General features: G+C 40.1%; 1 protein-coding gene across 1 annotated transcript; it reads right to left on the reverse strand.

Moving 5' to 3' along the window:
* Positions 1-467: 467 nt before the first annotated feature.
* Positions 468-17,908, reverse strand: LOC135615593 (prolyl 4-hydroxylase 1-like). The gene is made up of 12 exons (XM_065114327.1): positions 17,768-17,908; positions 14,515-14,562; positions 11,850-11,905; positions 11,506-11,571; positions 11,189-11,263; positions 8,719-8,793; positions 7,780-7,850; positions 7,649-7,700; positions 7,537-7,563; positions 2,673-2,750; positions 999-1,091; positions 468-826 (listed from the first exon to the last, which is right to left on the reverse strand). The coding sequence occupies exons 1-12, from the start codon at positions 17,826-17,828 to the stop codon at positions 719-721; spliced, it is 810 nt and encodes a 269-aa protein (XP_064970399.1). The 5' UTR covers positions 17,829-17,908; the 3' UTR covers positions 468-718.
* Between the last annotated feature and the right edge of the window lie 615 nt (positions 17,909-18,523).

The following is an 18,523-nucleotide window of genomic DNA, read 5'->3' on the forward strand; positions in this document are numbered from 1 at the left end:
AACAACATTAATGCTTGTATGCGGTATGATTGTACAGAGCCTCAAACGTCCCTTTCTTTTAGCTCGAGGCTGACGCAGACGCTGCTGGTTATGTGTACAGTGATGGATCTGATACCTACCGGTTTTCATCTCCAATCAGTATTGTGGCATTTATTTCAAAATCTTTGGTTCAACTAAATCGTACTTCTCTGCTTTATATTTACTTCAGAATCATGCATGAATCAACGAAGTCAAATGCAACAAGTTCAAAAGGAGGAAGAGGAGGCATTACCAGTGCGGGCGACGAGCATGCAACGAAGTCATCCGGTTTGGGCTGCTCGGTGTACCAATGGACGATTTGGACCAATAAAAAAACATTGCGATCCATTTATGTATATATATATATATATATATATATATATATATATATATATATATATATATATATATATATATATGTATTCTCTGTGAGCTTTTTTTATCCCCTACTTACATTTGATCATCCCAAGAAAAAACATTAAAAGTTGAGAAATATATAAGTACATGAAAGCAAACCAAAAATACCCTCACCGCTGCTGCTGCTGCGGTTCTTGTTGATTTGGAGAATGATTAGCTTGTAATCATCCAAACAGTACAGAGAGACCATGTATTGTGATCATCAACACTATAACAATGAAATATATATATATATATATATATATATATATATATATATATATGTATGAGAGAAGAAAATTTACTAGGAGTAGGCTCCCTGCCTCAGCCATTTCGTGGCTGACCACTTCTCCCCTTTCACGATTGGGCATGCTCCATGGAGGCTGTTGGGATCCGACTGCCCATCAAGTCCCTGAATAGAATAATTCTCAGCATCATCATAATCATACAGCGCACAAAAAATGTTGTGAACTTTTCTGTTCATCAGCAACTAATAAAACAGCAATCGAGATTCATGTTCTCATCATATATAGTATAGCCAAAAGACCCTAAAAGTCTCAGTAACATGGGATGGGATCACAGACCATGCTCCAAAAAAGGATTGCGTCGCCTTTTCTTGATTTCATACATAGCCCCTTCACCTTATTCCCTCCACAGCTGCATTCGCTGGACCCAGCCTGAAGACATGAAAGAATCGAAAGACTTTGGTAAACGTGAAAATTTTAAGACGGTAACAAATCTGGATGGATTCACCGAAGAGAGAGAGAGAGAGAGAGAGAGAGAGAGAGAGAACAAAATCAGATTTTTACAGCACATGCACCATAGACAGCATTGCTTGGGTGAAGGAGTGAAGCAAGGAGCCAAAGAACTAGCAAAGTAATCAGATGGATGGAGGTAACAAGCATAGGTAGATAACAGGCCAACAGGAGGAGGTAACAAAAGAAAGATCAAGCATAGATGCAAAAATGGACACCTCAAGCTTTTGAACTTGGAATTGCAGCTCATCAAGCTTTTAGATTGTTTGACGATAGATTATCAAGCTGAATGGCTCATATGTAACTTGCTGGATCTCCATTGCAGGAGCCCCATCTAATGATTTGGCACAGTATCAGACACCAACATATTTGCCAGTACATACTATAATATACAGGGAGGGAGCTAGAACATTGCTAGACATGCATAATCTGTAGCATGAATTCATCTTCATATATAATAACAAGTACCAAAAATACATAATCCGATTCTGAAAGAACCAAGTGACAGTCTAACATTGAATGGGTAAAATCAGGAAAAGAAAGGCAAATGAATGATGAACTACCAAATATACTTTTGGAGATGCATGCAAACTAAAAGATTATGATAACAGAAGCACCATGAGGACTAACCACATAAATTACCATCGAATGAGCAAGAACACAATAAGGAGCAAACAAGGGATGATATTAGGGAAAGAACATATAATAATAATAAAAGAGAAAATAAAAGAATTTATGGCTATATAACTAACTTTAATATTTGTTAATATATAGAAACCTAGTCACATCCACCTTCCGATTTTGCACATATAAATGATATGCACCAGCCTTGTCCTCAAGCAAACCGAGACCTGTAATGTTATATGAATGTTTTCATATCCAAAAGCCAGAACAAGGATGACCTAGTCATATAATTCCAGAATGGATCGAGCATCCTGCAACTTCCACTGTTTCCTATTCATGCTAAATCTTTCCAGTTTTAGGATGTCCTTAATTTCTTATGGAAATGTGAATCTAGGTCATTTGGTAGAGGGAATTTGATTAAGGCAACTAACAATTGTTTTTAGGCCCACATTATACCGACCATCAGAAAATAGCAACTAAGCACAAAATCAGTGTCTAAAACTTCATTTATATTTCAGAAGCTGCTTCTTTGCTAAGCCTGTCATGCAAATGAACCACATGTTAACTGCATAAAAGGAAAGATTATAGTATGTCAACTGATGAATATTACAGAATAACCATTAATGTGGTGCAACTCTAATCTCATTCTAAGCAAATAAATTCTAACAAAGTATCATCTTAAAATATTTCTGAGTGACTTCATTTGTAATAATTAAATAGTTATAGAAAGGTCTAACTGTACCATATTCATCTATCCGATACATCATGCTAAATTTTAAAAAGACTTGTGGTAGTTTCCTGAACAGCATGATTTGACTTGTAATGAAGATTTTTAATCAATAAAATAATCTACACCAGTACTATGAAGAATAAACTAACCTGGGGGAAAATTGTTTCACCCCCTTCATCAACATCATTCAAGTACATGAGCATTGTTGCCACACTGTCACGGACAAACTTCTAAACAAGGTGTTGGATGTAATGCTTATGTATGTCCGTGTCGTTTGGCATGTTCATGCCTTGTACAGAATGTAAAGGGGCAGCCGAAGGCTTATAAGTCCCATGTTAGTTGGGTTGGTGGCCTCTTTAGGCTTGTAAATAAAGGTTGTGTCATGTAGACACGTGCGAGAGCTTTTCGGTCTGTAATGGACCATTTTACCCTTTGTTGTGCCACTGTTCAGAGCTTGTAAAGTCTGTTTGTAATTTGCTTTGTCTATGAAGTGTTTTTCGGACATGTTTGCTTGTGGATCCCATTTGAGGCGTTCTCTTTAACCCGTTCTCTCTTTTGTTGGTCCTAAGGGACAATGGGAGGCTTCGGGGAGGCTGACCTTTGCGGACGGACGCGCAAGGGTGCCGCACGACTTAGGCAAAACCAGCTAAGTCCGTGTCATATGGTATCAGAGCGGGACAAGCACTCATAGAAACACTTGACATGCAAACGTGGGGGACCTAGCGGGGCTGCGTTGAGGGCAGTCAGCAACGCGCGACCGTTTGAGGGAAAACGGGCATGGAGATGTAGGGAAAAGAGTCGCTCAGAGGAGCAGGCATCTGAAATTGGCATTCAGAGGATTGGCCAACCCTTTGCGCAAGAGGCACCACGAGAACAGGCAAGCTTGGAAAAATTTGGAGCGCACAAAGGTTGGGATGGCTGAGTTTGAGCTACGGCCCAACGTTGACAACTATACTTGATGGTGCTCTAGGCAAGCGAGGCGCTTGGCAAGAATGAGACCATGCAAGGTGGAATGAGTTGTGCAACAACCAAAAGAGTTATGCAAAGCTTACAGAGGTGAGGGGAATTGCTAACTCGAAGAATTTGGTACTCATGCATGGGCTTGTATGCGGACGACGGAATGTTCGTGGCCATCCCAAGGCGACCGAGACTCGGCGCCATGGAGCATTGAAACTTTCTCTTTGGCAAGCGAAGGATACGTCCGTAGGAGGCTGAAGTGTGCAATGAGTTCAGCATGTTGCTAGGCCTTGAGGGGTGCAGTGGGGGCTGTATTGACGTGGAGTCGCAATCTAGCAAGTGCGTTTGCAAGAGGCAGAACAATGCACAGTTTGTTCAGCAGATCGGAGTAGTCCAAGGGGATGGTGGTCTCCGAAACGAAGAGAGATGTTGCTCAAATGGGATAGTTATCCAGGAGGGATAAGTCCCGGCTCTCCAGAGGGAGAATCATGTGCGACGGACTGCACATGTTGAGGAGGAGTACCTCAACAAAACAACAACTCCACGAAGCTCGATGGACTGAGCAAGCGGCGAGGAGTCGTCGCATGATCTTGCTTGAGAGAATGCATTGGTGGATGCATTGCGAGATCAAGTGGGGGAGCGACCCAAAGCAACTTAAATGAAGGCACACTTGGAGTCGATGTGGAGATCGGACTCAAGGGAGGGCTGACCCGTGGAATGGTGGGCGCAAGGGCCACCATCGACTCAATGCAAAAACGAGGAGCGGAGCAACTGGGGTGTAACTTGGCGAAGTACCCAAGCCGCATGAAGGGAGCCAGCATAGAAGTTGGAACATGGAGCAGAGGCACAGCGCTTTCCCTAGACAGAGGTCAAGGACATGAACTCTTGCAGAGGCAGGAGTAGAATCATGCTGTTCCATGGGTCCTTCATTCTGACAGAGCGAACTCATCTTGCATGGTGCCAAAGACGAAGGGAGCTTCGGGGCACATGCACCTTATCTCGGAGGAGCATTTGATGGAGGAACTAAGGCGACTCAATTTGCGGAGGCGGAGTTGAGTTCAGAAGGCCTTAGCACGGGGCAAGAGGACGCAGAGGCGGGTACTCTTGAAGAATATGCCACAGTGTTGTCATTCAAGTTGCCATGAGGGAAGCGGTGCGCAGCGGAGATTGTGCTGGTAGGGGCAGAGGCCCAGGATCCAGGCAATGGTGCACAATTTACAGCGAAGTCGGTGGACTTCGGGAGCTTCTAGGCGACGGACTGTCCTAGAGCGGTGCTTCATCTAGGTGTGACCCAAGAGTGGGTGGATGAAGGTCGATTGCCAAAGGAGCGAACAAAATCGAAGGTGGAGGAGACCCTGCGATGTATTGGCAGAGGCCACACATGGAGGGTTCACAATTCGAGTTTATTCCACAAGGATCAGAATGCAATGGAGATGTCACCAGGAGGCGACATGGTGCAGCGGATCGTGGTGGAACAGTTCGTGGCAATGCGACACACACGACATAGTCCCGTGAGGGATGAGATCATATGGAGGTATGATCGGGAGCTACTGGGAGCTCCGCTTCGGTGAACAACACGACGGCAAGAAGGGCTATGGATTCAAGGAGTGAAGGCCATGGTACCGCAGAGGCGGGTCTTCCGTGCGTGCATCGAACTTTGCATCGGACGAAAACCTTGGTCATCAGCATATGGGGGCTGTGTTCCACTAAGGGAAAAGTTCGAATGCAAGTACCAGTGAGTCCCGGGAGGGACTAGATCATATGGAGGTATGATCGGGAGCTACTGGGAGCTCCACTTCGGTGAACAACACGACGGCAAGGGCTATGGATTCAAGGAGTGAAGGCCATGGTACCGCAGAGGCGGGTCTTCCGTGCGTGCATCGAATTTTGCATCGGACGAAAACCTTGGTCATCAGCATATGGGGGCTGTGTTCCACTAAGGGAAAAGTTCGAATGCAAGTACCAGTGAGTTCCATGGGAGGGACTTGATCATGCAGAGGTATGATCGAAGCAGCTGGAGAGTTGGACTGCTCCAGAGCTCATATTCGCTTAAGGGAGCCCGACAAGTCAGAGGACAAGGTCGAGTAAGCGAACGGTGCTACCAAGGAAGCTAAGGAGAACAGAATGGGTGCAAACTCTACAATGTGATGGCAGAGGCCATGCATGGGAGTTGCAGTTTGTATTTCCATCGACCAAACAGACTGCTTGGAGAACACAGAGGTGTTGAAGCAGGAGGTCGAAAGGGGCGAGGAAGCGACGACAAGTCCAGAGGGACTTAGCTACCCAAAATCAAGCAATCAGTGAGAATGGAGGTGGACTCAGAGGAGTGTCACGAAGGCATATCTACTGATTGTGAAGAAAAGGGATGTAGATGCGAGGCGACGGATAGTAGGGCCATGGGCATGGCAGCGCCATGGTACCGCAGAGGCGGGACTTCCGTCAAAGTCATTGATCCCTTGCTCTCACGGAGGGAGAGCGCTTGGTCGTGAAAGGGGCCGAGGAGGTGGAGCATGCAGAGGCAATCTCCAAGTACCGAGACAAGGCTGAAGGGCAGAGGCCAAGAAACTTCGTAAGACCGGTGTCAACAAGTTTCTCATCAAGATAGCCGTAAGTGAAGGACTTCGGGTCATGCAAGAGTGCACGACCAAGGAACGAAGCAAGCAGTACGCGGTGCTGTACCTTTGCTACTCAGTGTAGTAGGCGGCAGGGTTGATGGAGAAGACGGTATAATCCCAGAGGCGACCTCATCTATCAGAGAATTACTCCAAGTTGGGGTGAAAACTTCCTGCATTCCAGAAGTTCAATGGCATTGAGAAGGTGAATCACAGTAGCTAACTCAACGCAAGGAGTGCAAACACTTCAAGTGCTTCAGAAGTGTGAGCAAAGAGCAGGCGAAGGCCAGTAACCAGCTCGATGCATGAAGTACAACCTCGAGGAGGCGGGCGAAGTCAAGTAACCTTTGCCTTCTCAACTCTTAAGAGAATGGGCGAAACCGAGTACCCCAGTTCTCTTATCTATCCAGCAGAGGAGCTCTGCACAAGTTCAAAGACCCTTCGAAGAGAATGGAAGACAACAGTTGTCAAATCCTCACCAACGGTGATCAGTGCTACTGAGAGTAGATTGTCCGCTTCATTTCCCAACGAAATGCCAATCGAAAGCGGAAGTGATGCGAACCTACTTGGATGTGACAACTAACTGAAAGAAGAGTCAATGAACATATGTTGTGGAGGAAGGACCCAAAACATCAGAAGTTTGCGAGGCGATGCTCGTTAAAGCTCCAACAAGCATCCACCCAGTTCAAGCAGCATGTGGAATTTTTGAGAGACTGGCGCAGTAAGGATGGTCTTTTCCTTCATTTTGGTGGATCCGCAGGAATCAACGAGGATCAACACAACTCAGCCAACCCCACACCAGAGTCAGAGTCATTGGCGAGTTGAAGCAGCATGGCGGATCAAAGGTTCGACTACTCAAAAACAGCAGCGGAGAGCAGCTGGGAGCCAGGAGGCGCATTGCAGCTGGAGCAGAAGATTGAAGACTCAGCAAAGGCGAAGAGTTGCAGTGTTCACAAAGGCTTCGACGAGGACGTCGAAGGGATAAGTGGGGGAGAATGTCACGGACAAACTTCTAAACAAGGTGTTGGATGTAATGCTTATGTATGTCCGTGTCGTTTGGCATGTTCATGCCTTGTACAGAATGTAAAGGGGCAGCCGAAGGCTTATAAGTCCCATGTTAGTTGGGTTGGTGGCCTCTTTAGGCTTGTAAATAAAGGTTGTGTCATGTAGACACGTGCGAGAGCTTTTCGGTCTGTAATGGACCATTTTACCCTTTGTTGTGCCACTGTTCAGAGCTTGTAAAGTCTGTTTGTAATTTGCTTTGTCTATGAAGTGTTTTTCGGACATGTTTGCTTGTGGATCCCATTTGAGGCGTTCTCTTTAACCCGTTCTCTCTTTTGTTGGTCCTAAGGGACAATGGGAGGCTTCGGGGAGGCTGACCTTTGCGGACGGACGCGCAAGGGTGCCGCACGACTTAGGCAAAACCAGCTAAGTCCGTGTCAACACGTTGCCCTCCATTCTTCAAGTTAAACTGCAATTAAAGTTTTAAACAATTTCAGGTACTTACTGGTGCATGAGAAGAATCAAGAAGCAGGTGAATGGAGGATAAAACTTACTGCGTCTGAAAAGTAATCGTGATGTGGAGTGTAATATTGGTTAGTTTCGTACCTAAACAGAAGCAAGTTTTAGCTTCCTAGAAACATTAATTTTAAAGTTCTAGTCTAAAAATAGTACTTCAAAATTCCACCTCAGTACTTGAATAGACTCTCCATTCTCTGCGGGGATTTGAGAAAAAACTGCAATCCGTTTTTCAATAGCCTGATACAGATGGCAAACAAATAGAGCGACTATGAAAACGAAAAATAAAAAATTTGACATTAATCAATTGGCAAACAAGGCAAACTAAGATATGGACCTGAATATTATCTTTTTCTTGGGCAATTATGCAAATGCAAGTAGCTAGGCAAAAATGCAATAATCTTGGTTTCTGATGGTTTCCTATATAGTGATACATACTGTTTCTGATGATGTAAATTAGTTTTTGCGATCATCTTCTTAGCAGGCTAAAGTGCATAATTTTGTAAAAAAGTTTGGTTGCAACAAGTTTCAGCATCAGATATTATGATGGTGATTAGCGTGTCGAATTACAGATTTTTCTTAGCAATCTTTAATGGAACAAAAAACACTCTCAATCATGAGAATTGTGATGCTTGCTAAAATCAAATCAAAGGTTTTATTAAGATCCTCTATACAGATTTTAATGAAAAAAATACATTGTTTTCAAATCAAGTACTTGCACAACCCTATTCCTACACAGGTCTAAACTCTGTAGTTAGCTTCCTAGTGAACATTAGTGCCTATAAATTATACCAAGAAACTTAAGCAGATTGCTTCAACACCATTTAAAATGACCTTACATATCCTTGATATTAGATACTGGGAGAAAAGGTGGGAGGTTGGTAATTTTGAGCTATCAGCTGAAAAAATAACAGCCTTATTTATAAAAACATAAAATAGAGAAAAACCAACTTAACTCTATGCTCTATAATGAACAGTGATTAGTGACCAAAAATGATATTTGTCACTGGATCTAAGACCCAAGAAAAGAAAGACACATATTATTAAAAAAAATTAATATTCCATAACTCTCTATGGAAGAAGAATTAAAGAAGCATCCAAAACCAACCTTTATTATTGGGATTTGTCTGTCTTTGGAGCTTAAAAACATGCCAGAACTTGTGCGGACTTTGCTTTTAATGCTCTGGAGAAAATATCATGAAAATATGTTATTAAGCAATAAGAAGTCTGTCAAATTGATTTGTAGAAGGCGGATAAACCTAGTTATAGAACTTGCTTATCATGTTTGGAAAAACACAAACAAAATGCATATCCACTTTGGTCTATGCAGGCAAACATGCTATACAATGAATTTCTATGGTGGTCCACCTTCTAAGATTTCTTAAAATCAAAACTAGCTTGTGCTGGTTCTGAATGATCTAATTTTGGTAGGCAGACTACCAAACTAAACTAACACTTTGGTTTCAGTACAACAACAATAATCTGTAACGTCAACTATCAAATCAATATATATATATATATATATATATATATATAGACACACACACTCCACACATATGATACTTCAAGTCAATGCCTAAAGAGGAAATTCTATCAGGGAAGAAAAGCTTCCCCTTGTGCAACCATACATACTCCTACATACACAAATTAATTTCATTTACCTAAAAAACAACAGACTAACAAAATTTGCAAAACTAGAATGCTACAATTCTTCAAAAGGTTGTAGTTACAAAATACAAGACAATTAAACTTGATCATAAGGTACAAGAAGAAATAGATAGATGTTAAGAACGAGTCGGCACTAAGAGGGGGGAGGGGGTGAATTAGTGCAGCGGTAAAAGCACGTCAGTTCTGAAATTTTCTCCGTACGATAAAAACTGAACTCGAAAGATAACTTGAAATCTCGTGTTCGCAAACGTATTGAAGGAAGTAAGTAAAATGGTCTGCAGTAAAGTAAATTGCTTAAGACGAAACGCAAACCAAATTTTTATAGTGGTTCGATCATCGTGACCTACATCCACTCCGCTGATTCCTCTTCCGTCGAGGCCATCGACATCCACTATCGGTTTTCCTTAAATAGGCGAAGACCAACCATCTTTTACACTCCTCTTCTCCTTTTTATAGGTTTAGAAGACAACCTTTACAAGCACTCATACTCCTCTCTAAACATAATTTTAAATTTAAGCTAAATGAGGGATTTCTCAAGTGATTTCTACAGTATTTTCCCACTTTAAAACTCTCTGTGTTTGTGTAAGTTAACCAGGGATGAGAGAGGTATTTATAGGCTTCAAGTTGATTCAAACTTAGAGCCTAAAAAAGTCTCATCCCGGGTACGGGCAGTACCACCGCCTATGCTGAGCGGTACCACCGTCAGTGTCAGTCTAACATTGACACTGCACTGGGCGGTACCACCGCCTGATAGCCTCTCAGAGACTGTGTCTGGGCGGTACCACCATCCAGACCGATGGTACCACCGCCTGAAACAGTCTCGGAGACTGTGCCACGACGGTGCCACCTCTTGGGTCACCGTTTGGGCCTTTCATTGGGCCCAACACAGTCCTTACATGGGCCCAACTAGCCCCTAATTGGGTTGGCCCAATTCCAATCTCAATTATGTGCTAATTACGATTTTTAAGACATTTACTAAGCTAAACAAGTCCGTAAGTCTAGTTTTTTCCGGCGAGCTTCCGGCGAACTTCCGACGATCTCTCGGTGATGTTCCAACGGACTCCCGGCAAGCTCCTGGACTTCTCGATCAGTTTCGGCAGAACTTCCAACGAACGTCTGGACTTCCGACGAACTCTAGAACTCCGAACGAAATCGCGTTTTTGACTCCGAGACTTCATTTTGCTTTATGTTTTGCTATCATAGTTAATCCTACACACATAAAACACACTTCGATCTAGACAATTATTACTAAGCATGAATCATGTTGTCCGGCATGTCATTGGTCCATCGAAGCTTCGTCCGATTATTCGGCGCATCATCCTCTCTTGCGGCATATTGCCCAATCGGTCAGTTGACCTTCGCAACTCCGATATCTTTGGCGTAATATCCGCTCTTCTTGGACCGATGCTCAATCCATGGCCCGAAGCCTTCTGTCGATACGTCGACCGATCCTCCGGCTCGACGTCCAATCTTCTGACATATTTTCCTCCAACCCAACATGATTCTACCTGCTTTAATTGTCTCATCCTGATCGAAGCATCCTACGTCATTTAAAAACGCAGATCAAATCATAAACATCATCAATTGGTTTCATCATCAAAATCCGAGATTCAACAATTGGTATCAGCTTCTCGATGTTATTTTTAGAATGTGCTTAAGAGCTGCACTGTATCCAATCAAGTGATTTCTAATTAGAAAACGATGAAGATCCAATATCTCAGTGGTGACTTCTACAAAAACCAAGAATTAAGTAGTAGTCATGTAATTGCATATGCCTTTACTTATGCAGTGAACCACATAATCTGCACTGTCTTGCCAATAGTGGAGCCAATAGGAGTATAGTTAAATATGAAGAGAAAAAAACAAATTAAGTATGATGTTCAATATAAGTATTGAAAGAGCAAACTTGCCTCCCCTGTTTTAGGATCTACCACTGTTGATATCTCAAGATGAGGCCTAGCAATTGACTTAAGATAATCACACTCCTACACAGAAAGAAGACTCTTTTAATCTTACTATGACAAAAAAATATTAATGAACTGTACTCATCAAACACTGTGAAAGCTACTTACAATTGAATATAGAAATTTTAAAAAATTAACTAAAATGGGCATTGTCACCCAAGAAGTGAGGGACATCCTAGATCCTAACATAGCAAATGACACTAGCAAAAGGACAAGAATATTTTAATAGGTTAAGGTTAATTATCAACAGAAAATACTCTTACCTCCATGCTTAAGAAATTATGGAAAAGAATAATTCGTGGTGACCAGCTGAGAATTTCAGGTTTTACCTAATTCAACCAAAAGAATAAGTATATATAAAAAGGTAACATTAACCATCAGGATGGAGAATAGACTTTTTTTTCCTTACCAAAAGAAAAGCAGATATTAGAATGTAATATGAAAGAGCAACGATGATGTTGAGATGTAAAGATCATTGAGATAAAAGGTTCAAACTCTACATATGCTACTCTGTAAATAATACATCAGTGAATGATCAAATACATACAAACTGTCGTGCATGAGAAAAGCTACTAAGTGAGAAGGTCAAATGAGTTCAGGACTATACAAATCCAAGGCGAAGCAAAGCAGACTCTTTGTCATTTTCCCAATGGTTATTAGTACCTGCAAGCAAAAGCTTTAGGTAACCATTTATTGCATATTTCGACAACAAACATTCATAATAATCATCAGAGAAGCATATCATTGGTACCATGACCTACTTATGTAACAGCATGGCAAATACGAAAGCAACAAAATCAGATTGTGCATGCAATAACCTGTTAGTATGGCTGGGATATTTTTCCAGATGCTAAAAGATTATAACTTAAAACAATCAAATAAAATCAGAGGCACAACAACAACAGAAGACCTTTCTACCTCAACCATTCCAAACAGTTGGCCAACCAGCTTCTTTTACAAGATCTGTTTGGTTTCCTTTGTCCTGCATCAATTATTTGAATTCACCATCCTTAATTGCTGGCACTATATGATATTTAAGTACATCATAAATTATGATAAAGGTACCAGGTAATGGACAACTGTCATTAGATTCTTAACCGCTAAATCAAGACCACTGTCATTCAATAAAATAAAAAGGTAAGGGTTGACAGTAGACAGAGAGGAAGCACATGGCCAGATCTAGGCATCTAGCATGCAATGGGGCAGAGATCAACAGAAAAGGCAACAAGCAATGTGAAGAATGGAGATAAGAGAGAGACTGATTGATAAAATAGGACCTAATAATCAGTGCAGCATCTGCTGGTCGATAACATCTCAGCCTTTTGACAGCTTCAACTTGAAAATAAGATCCAACCACCAGATTCAGTAAGTTTTCACAAACTCTTGAACAGCATATGAGTGCAAAATATGTGAGCCATCATCCACATATTGCTGCAAGCTTGGGACATCACCATCAAGGATCCGGAACCCAAGTTGACCAGTCTAAACTCTGTGACACTAATACTATCATCAACTTATGATACTCTGAAATATTATAAACATTTTTTTCTTTTATTTTCCCATTTTATATTATATATGTTAATAATTCATCTCAACTACACCAACCTTCTAGATATATTTTGCCTACTATCCAAAATTTTGTCCCATTTAGATGCTCATGAACTTATAAAAACCAATTCCTTACAGTTTTGCATTTAATTTGCATGGGCCACTGATGACATAATGCGTCAAAAAGACCACTCTACTTAATAATTTCATAATCATTAACAATATTGTTGCTTCTTGCTTGATAAGTGATCTCTATTTTCAACTACCACCATTTAAATATTACATATTTAAATCAACAAATACAAGCATGTCAAATGAATGGAGCCATCCAGTTTCCATATACTTGCCTTTGTTGCCAATGATAAGATCATTACCAAACATATATTAATTTTTAAATGTAGAATAAGAGACACATTCTAAAGCATGCAAATGATAACAACATAAGGATACAAAATGATAGTGATATGCATATTTAGCAATTCCTAGATTAGAATGTCATAAATAAAGAAATCACACATGTGAATATGGAAATATAAGTTATTTCATTTACATTCAGGTACCGTTCTGAGTTGTAAGACGTCCTAAATTGTATTTTGAGCATCCCAAATTTGACTAGATCTTGTAACAAAAGATGCTCTGCCTAGAAGAAACATATATGTAAAAATCACCATAAGATAAAAGTTGGAAAAAAAATCCTAGATTACAATCACTAGAGTCCAATGTTCAACAAAACAACCATCTCTCTCTTAATTAAATGGTCATCATTCATCATAGGAAAAAACTCCTCCCCAAGAATAATCTACCAAGTTTCCAACAGGTATTTGACTTCTAATAGCTTACAAAAAAATATTAAACCAAGAAACTGAGAGAGGACATCAATATGAGCCAAAAACAGCAAGGTACAAACAACACACACCATCCACAAGAACAATTGTGGCTAAATCCACTTGTCTATAAAGCTTATGCATGACTATAACTTGCAATGAAATTTTCAATGATCAAGTTAAAAATGGTCGGTGCTTGACTACATCTCATAAATGATGTGTACAAGATGCATTTCAAATCATCATCATAAGGCAATATGCAATATTAGTTCTGTTCATTGTTTAAAATACCAGTCAGACTGGCATGTGGCATTTAGTATTGATTAGTCTGACTAAGAACTGATAATGGATCAATAACCTCACTAACACTCAGTATACCACTATTTTCTTTTTAGTGATATCAAGTGGTATACATTGGTACATTGCTCGGTATCTCGGTCCCAAAACAGTCTGACCAGTTGCCATAATTGATATGATAAAGGTATTGAAGACCTTTGTTGTGTTATACAAAAGAGTCACTACAACATTAATATTCATGCCAAATGGAGACATGACTACTTGCATAAGTTGAGAGCAGTTCAAGAAATATTAATTTAATATGAGAAGTGCAAAAACTAAGCAATGACAATGGATAATATCAGCTAATACTTAACAGCAGGAACATAGTAAACTCTAGATATGAAATGACTTGTACATAATTTATTAAAGAGGATAGCATGACTAGTATATAATTTATTAATGTGGATAGTAAAGTATTTATTACAAAATAAGTTATCATATTATTTAACGATTGTCAATATTCAAGATGCCTATTTTTTGTTTAAACATTTAGTGTAAGAACTAGAAGAACTAAACACGCAAATTGGATTTAAGGCTCATCGAATGATTAGGAAGTGATACCAGAAAACTCCTCCAACCGCCAGATAAATGCCAACTGAAACAGAAGGCCTGCAAGAATCATCCATTGTTAACTTATACATCAATTCTAAAAAATTGTATAACCATAGCCATCACCAGTTAGCAAGAAAACAAAGATGATTCACATTGAAAATCACATAATAGGCTGCCTTGACCAGTTAAGCATCTATGAGAGTACCAGCTTTTCTAAATTTTATTTTGTAATGGAAATACATATATAATCTAGGAAATGTGTTGGGAAAACACATACTCATGAAGTGAACTTACATGGATAGGTTAAGTAACAAAGAAAACAATTGGGATACTCAATTAGAATGATGTCAATGGGAGCATAACACGTTCAAGAAGGAAAGAGCTCAGCAGAGATAAAAATGATGAAGAGCTTGCACATCCTTGGCTATACTACCTGAAACGAATTATCTTAATAAAAAAATTGCAAAAAAGAAAAGGTAAACCACCATGAGATATTAAAAAGTTGGTATATGCAGCTACATATTTAAAGGGAGTCAAATGAACCACTTCATATTATCAATATGTTGCCTCATACAGGAATCTGTGGTCCACATATTCTTCCATGGCTAAGTGAAGATGAAGACCCAGAGGCTGCAAACAGAACTGCATGGGCTACTACCCTCATTCCTTTTTCTAATCTAATCATCTCATCAGAATACATTGACCAAATATGGAATGCCCCCAAATGCTTAAACGAGTTCTTAGTATAAGCATTGCCTTCCTATATATCTAACATTAAAGTTGACAGTGCATTTAAATTTATCAAACAATGTTAATCTCCAGAAAAGTAATAAGAAGAACATGTGCCACCATCTTGTTCACATATTCATTTTCATAATTATGCCATGAAGTACCCATGCCAGATATGATTCTCTAGGCATGCTAAAGATTATTATCAGCTAGTAGGAAATCCATATTTTACTCACCCGGTGTTTTCAAAAGGTGCTTGGGCGCTCGCCTAGGCACTTGAGTGAGACCAGGCTCGAGCACCTAGCAAAACCTTTGGGTGAAGCGTTTTGATGAAGCGCCGCTCGGGCGCTCACCTGAGCCCAGGCGTCGAGCACCTCGGGCGAGCACCCGACTAAAGATGGGTTTGGGTAAATGCCAGGTTCGATTAAACAAGCAAGTTGGTTAAATCGAACCAATTAATCTGCCCTAACACAAAACCCACCCCCCTCTCCATCATTGGAGTGAAACCCTACATCCGTAGCTTCCTCCGTTATCATCACTTTTGTCCGCAGCTCTGCACACCATTGTTGCCTTCGTCCGCAGCTTCCCTCCCTTCATGGCTGTCGATTACTCCTCTTTTTAGTTCATTCTTTCTCATTTCGATTAACTTGTTGCACCATTTTAAGGTGACACTATTACTTTGTTAGGAGTTAGAACTATTTAGCACTATATTGAAAATATTGTTTAGTATAGGTTTCAATCGTAATATATATTTTTAAAATTTTAATATTCTAAAGTGCCTCGTTTTGCTCGGGCGAGCGCCTAGCACCTTGGACGTTTTGGGACCTTAGTGTCTTTTGGTGCCTAGCACTTTTAAAAACATTGTACTCCAAGGTTCGTCGTACCGTACCGTACCGGCGTTTCGACTCGTGCTCGGTACGGTACGGTACGGGTGTACCGAGCACTGTAGCACTGCTACAGTGCGGACCGGTACGGGACGGTCCGCGTACCGACAACTTGTCGGACCGGTACGTACCGCCCGTACCGGGCGGTACGGCTCGGTACGGCAAACCCTGTTGTACTCACATAATTGCAGATAAAATCATTACTCAATGGATAATTATGTAAAAGTATGACAAACTAAAACCATTAAATCCTTCAGCATGTTGAAATTGATAGAGACTTGATGCCAAAGAAAAATTGCCAATAGGTGACCAAATAAGGTATGACACATTCCAATAATAAAAACTTTTAGATCATAGAGCCACATGTATACTACTATTTCTGATATATTAACTACTATTACTTTCTACGAGCTCATGAATAGAAAGTGAAGTAGTGCCTCAAAGTATTATGCCAACCAATATACACGTGTCACAAATCTTCTCTGGATGTGGGACCACACTAAAATGCAATGCAGCAACATCTACACGTCTTTATGCACATATCTCTTAAACTATACACAAACAACTAAAATTGCAGGTTCCTATCATATCATGAAACACAAGTAAAGAAACTCCAAAGAACATGGGGTGGACAGTATAAAAAAAGGTACAAGAACAAGAATGGATATCAAGGGGCACAAAAATGATAAACTGATGCTTAAATAAAAATAGATCAATCGATAATCAAGACCAAGGAATGAAGTCCATGGAAAAATAAATCGCATGGATGGAGTTTATTCCAAAAGTAAACGAACAACGGGGTAAATTTTATGCTACAGTTGAAAAGACAATCTCTTCAATACCAATAAATATCTTTCCTAATTTTATGCATGGACTGTCATTGTAGCTTTTGCCATCACAAATAAAATGCCAAGATTGACGATGAATCAGCTTTTTTTCTTTGTCCCAAACCAAACAGTAATCTATTTAAATCAAACCAGACGGACGGGAGCTTTCCTCTCTGTCAGAGGTCCAACATCATACAGGAATCAACTGGAAAGTCTCCTTTCCACAAAAAAGGACTGCGTGAAGATGTAGCAAACTTGGCCATCCAGTCAGCTGCCTTGTTTGCCTCCCTAAATACATGCTGTACTCTCACAGCATCAGGAAAACTCAAAAGGAACCTTACATCTCTGTAAACACTTGCAAACAGCCAAGAGGGTTCCTTCTTGCATTGAAACACATCGATAAACAATATAGCATCACTCTCAACTTCGAGGAACTTGATTCCTTCCATCAATGGCAACTTGTAAGCCCTCTTGGTGGTGTAACGATGAATCAGCTTTCATTCTGAGCGTTCTTGGTGGTGATTCGATCAACTACGCTGCCTCAATGGCATATCTTGAAAGGTGGCCGTCCTTCCAAAGAAACTAATTCCCACGGATCCACGAATGACAACACTACCCAACCCACTATCCTCAAGCCCTAAAGAAGCAAACGCAAGCATTATCACACCCTTCTCACTTGATCTTCTTATGAGAACAACAACCAACCAACGAACCAGCCTTCAAGCCCTAGAAGAAGGAACGGCAAGCAACACCAAACCCAAGAAAGAAAGGCCAGAAAGGAACCGCGAGCATTACCAAACCCGAGGAGGGATCGGGACCAACCTATCGCCATTCCGACGGCGACGAAGGCGATGAAGGGGAGGACGTACTTGGATCGAGCCATGACGCCTCGGCTGTTCCCCGCGAATGGTTCTCGAGTTTGGTGGAGAGCTTCGACTCGGGAGTCCGCCGCTGGTTTTCATCTCTCTGTGGGAGCGAAGACTCGAAAGATTCAAAGTATTGGGACGGCTATTTATAATAGTTTAGAATTAATATCATTTAAATAAAAATAAAATAAAAATAAAATATTAATTTATTATTATATTTTAGTCATCACAATAAAAATATTATAAAACGTATTTAAAACATTATGAATGATTTAAATAAACTCATAATCTCGATCAAATCGATTATAAACCTAAAAATATATATCATCATAATAATCTATAAGCAATGATAACCAAAAAAATATAATAATAATATCACTTATAATGTTTAACACTATAAATACTATTGAAAATTATAAATAAACCAAATGAAATACTATAACAGTTTTAAATTGATAAAAAAAGGAGTATTTTTAATATTTTTCATATCAATGGTACTATTTTGAAAAATAAAATAAAAGAGGGGTATCCTTTGGAAGATATAAAAATATGAGTATTTTTTCTAAGAAAAAATTATGGTGCCTATTTTTTTTTTTGAATTTAAAAATAGCATATTTATGATTCTAAATTTCATTATAACAATGTATCCCTTTACATAATTACATTTTACATCCTCTCAAATATTTTAATTCTTAGTGTATACATCACTCAT

This window comes from Musa acuminata, chromosome BXJ1-3, assembly GCF_036884655.1.
Source record: "Musa acuminata AAA Group cultivar baxijiao chromosome BXJ1-3, Cavendish_Baxijiao_AAA, whole genome shotgun sequence".
Lineage (NCBI taxonomy): Eukaryota > Viridiplantae > Streptophyta > Magnoliopsida > Zingiberales > Musaceae > Musa > Musa acuminata.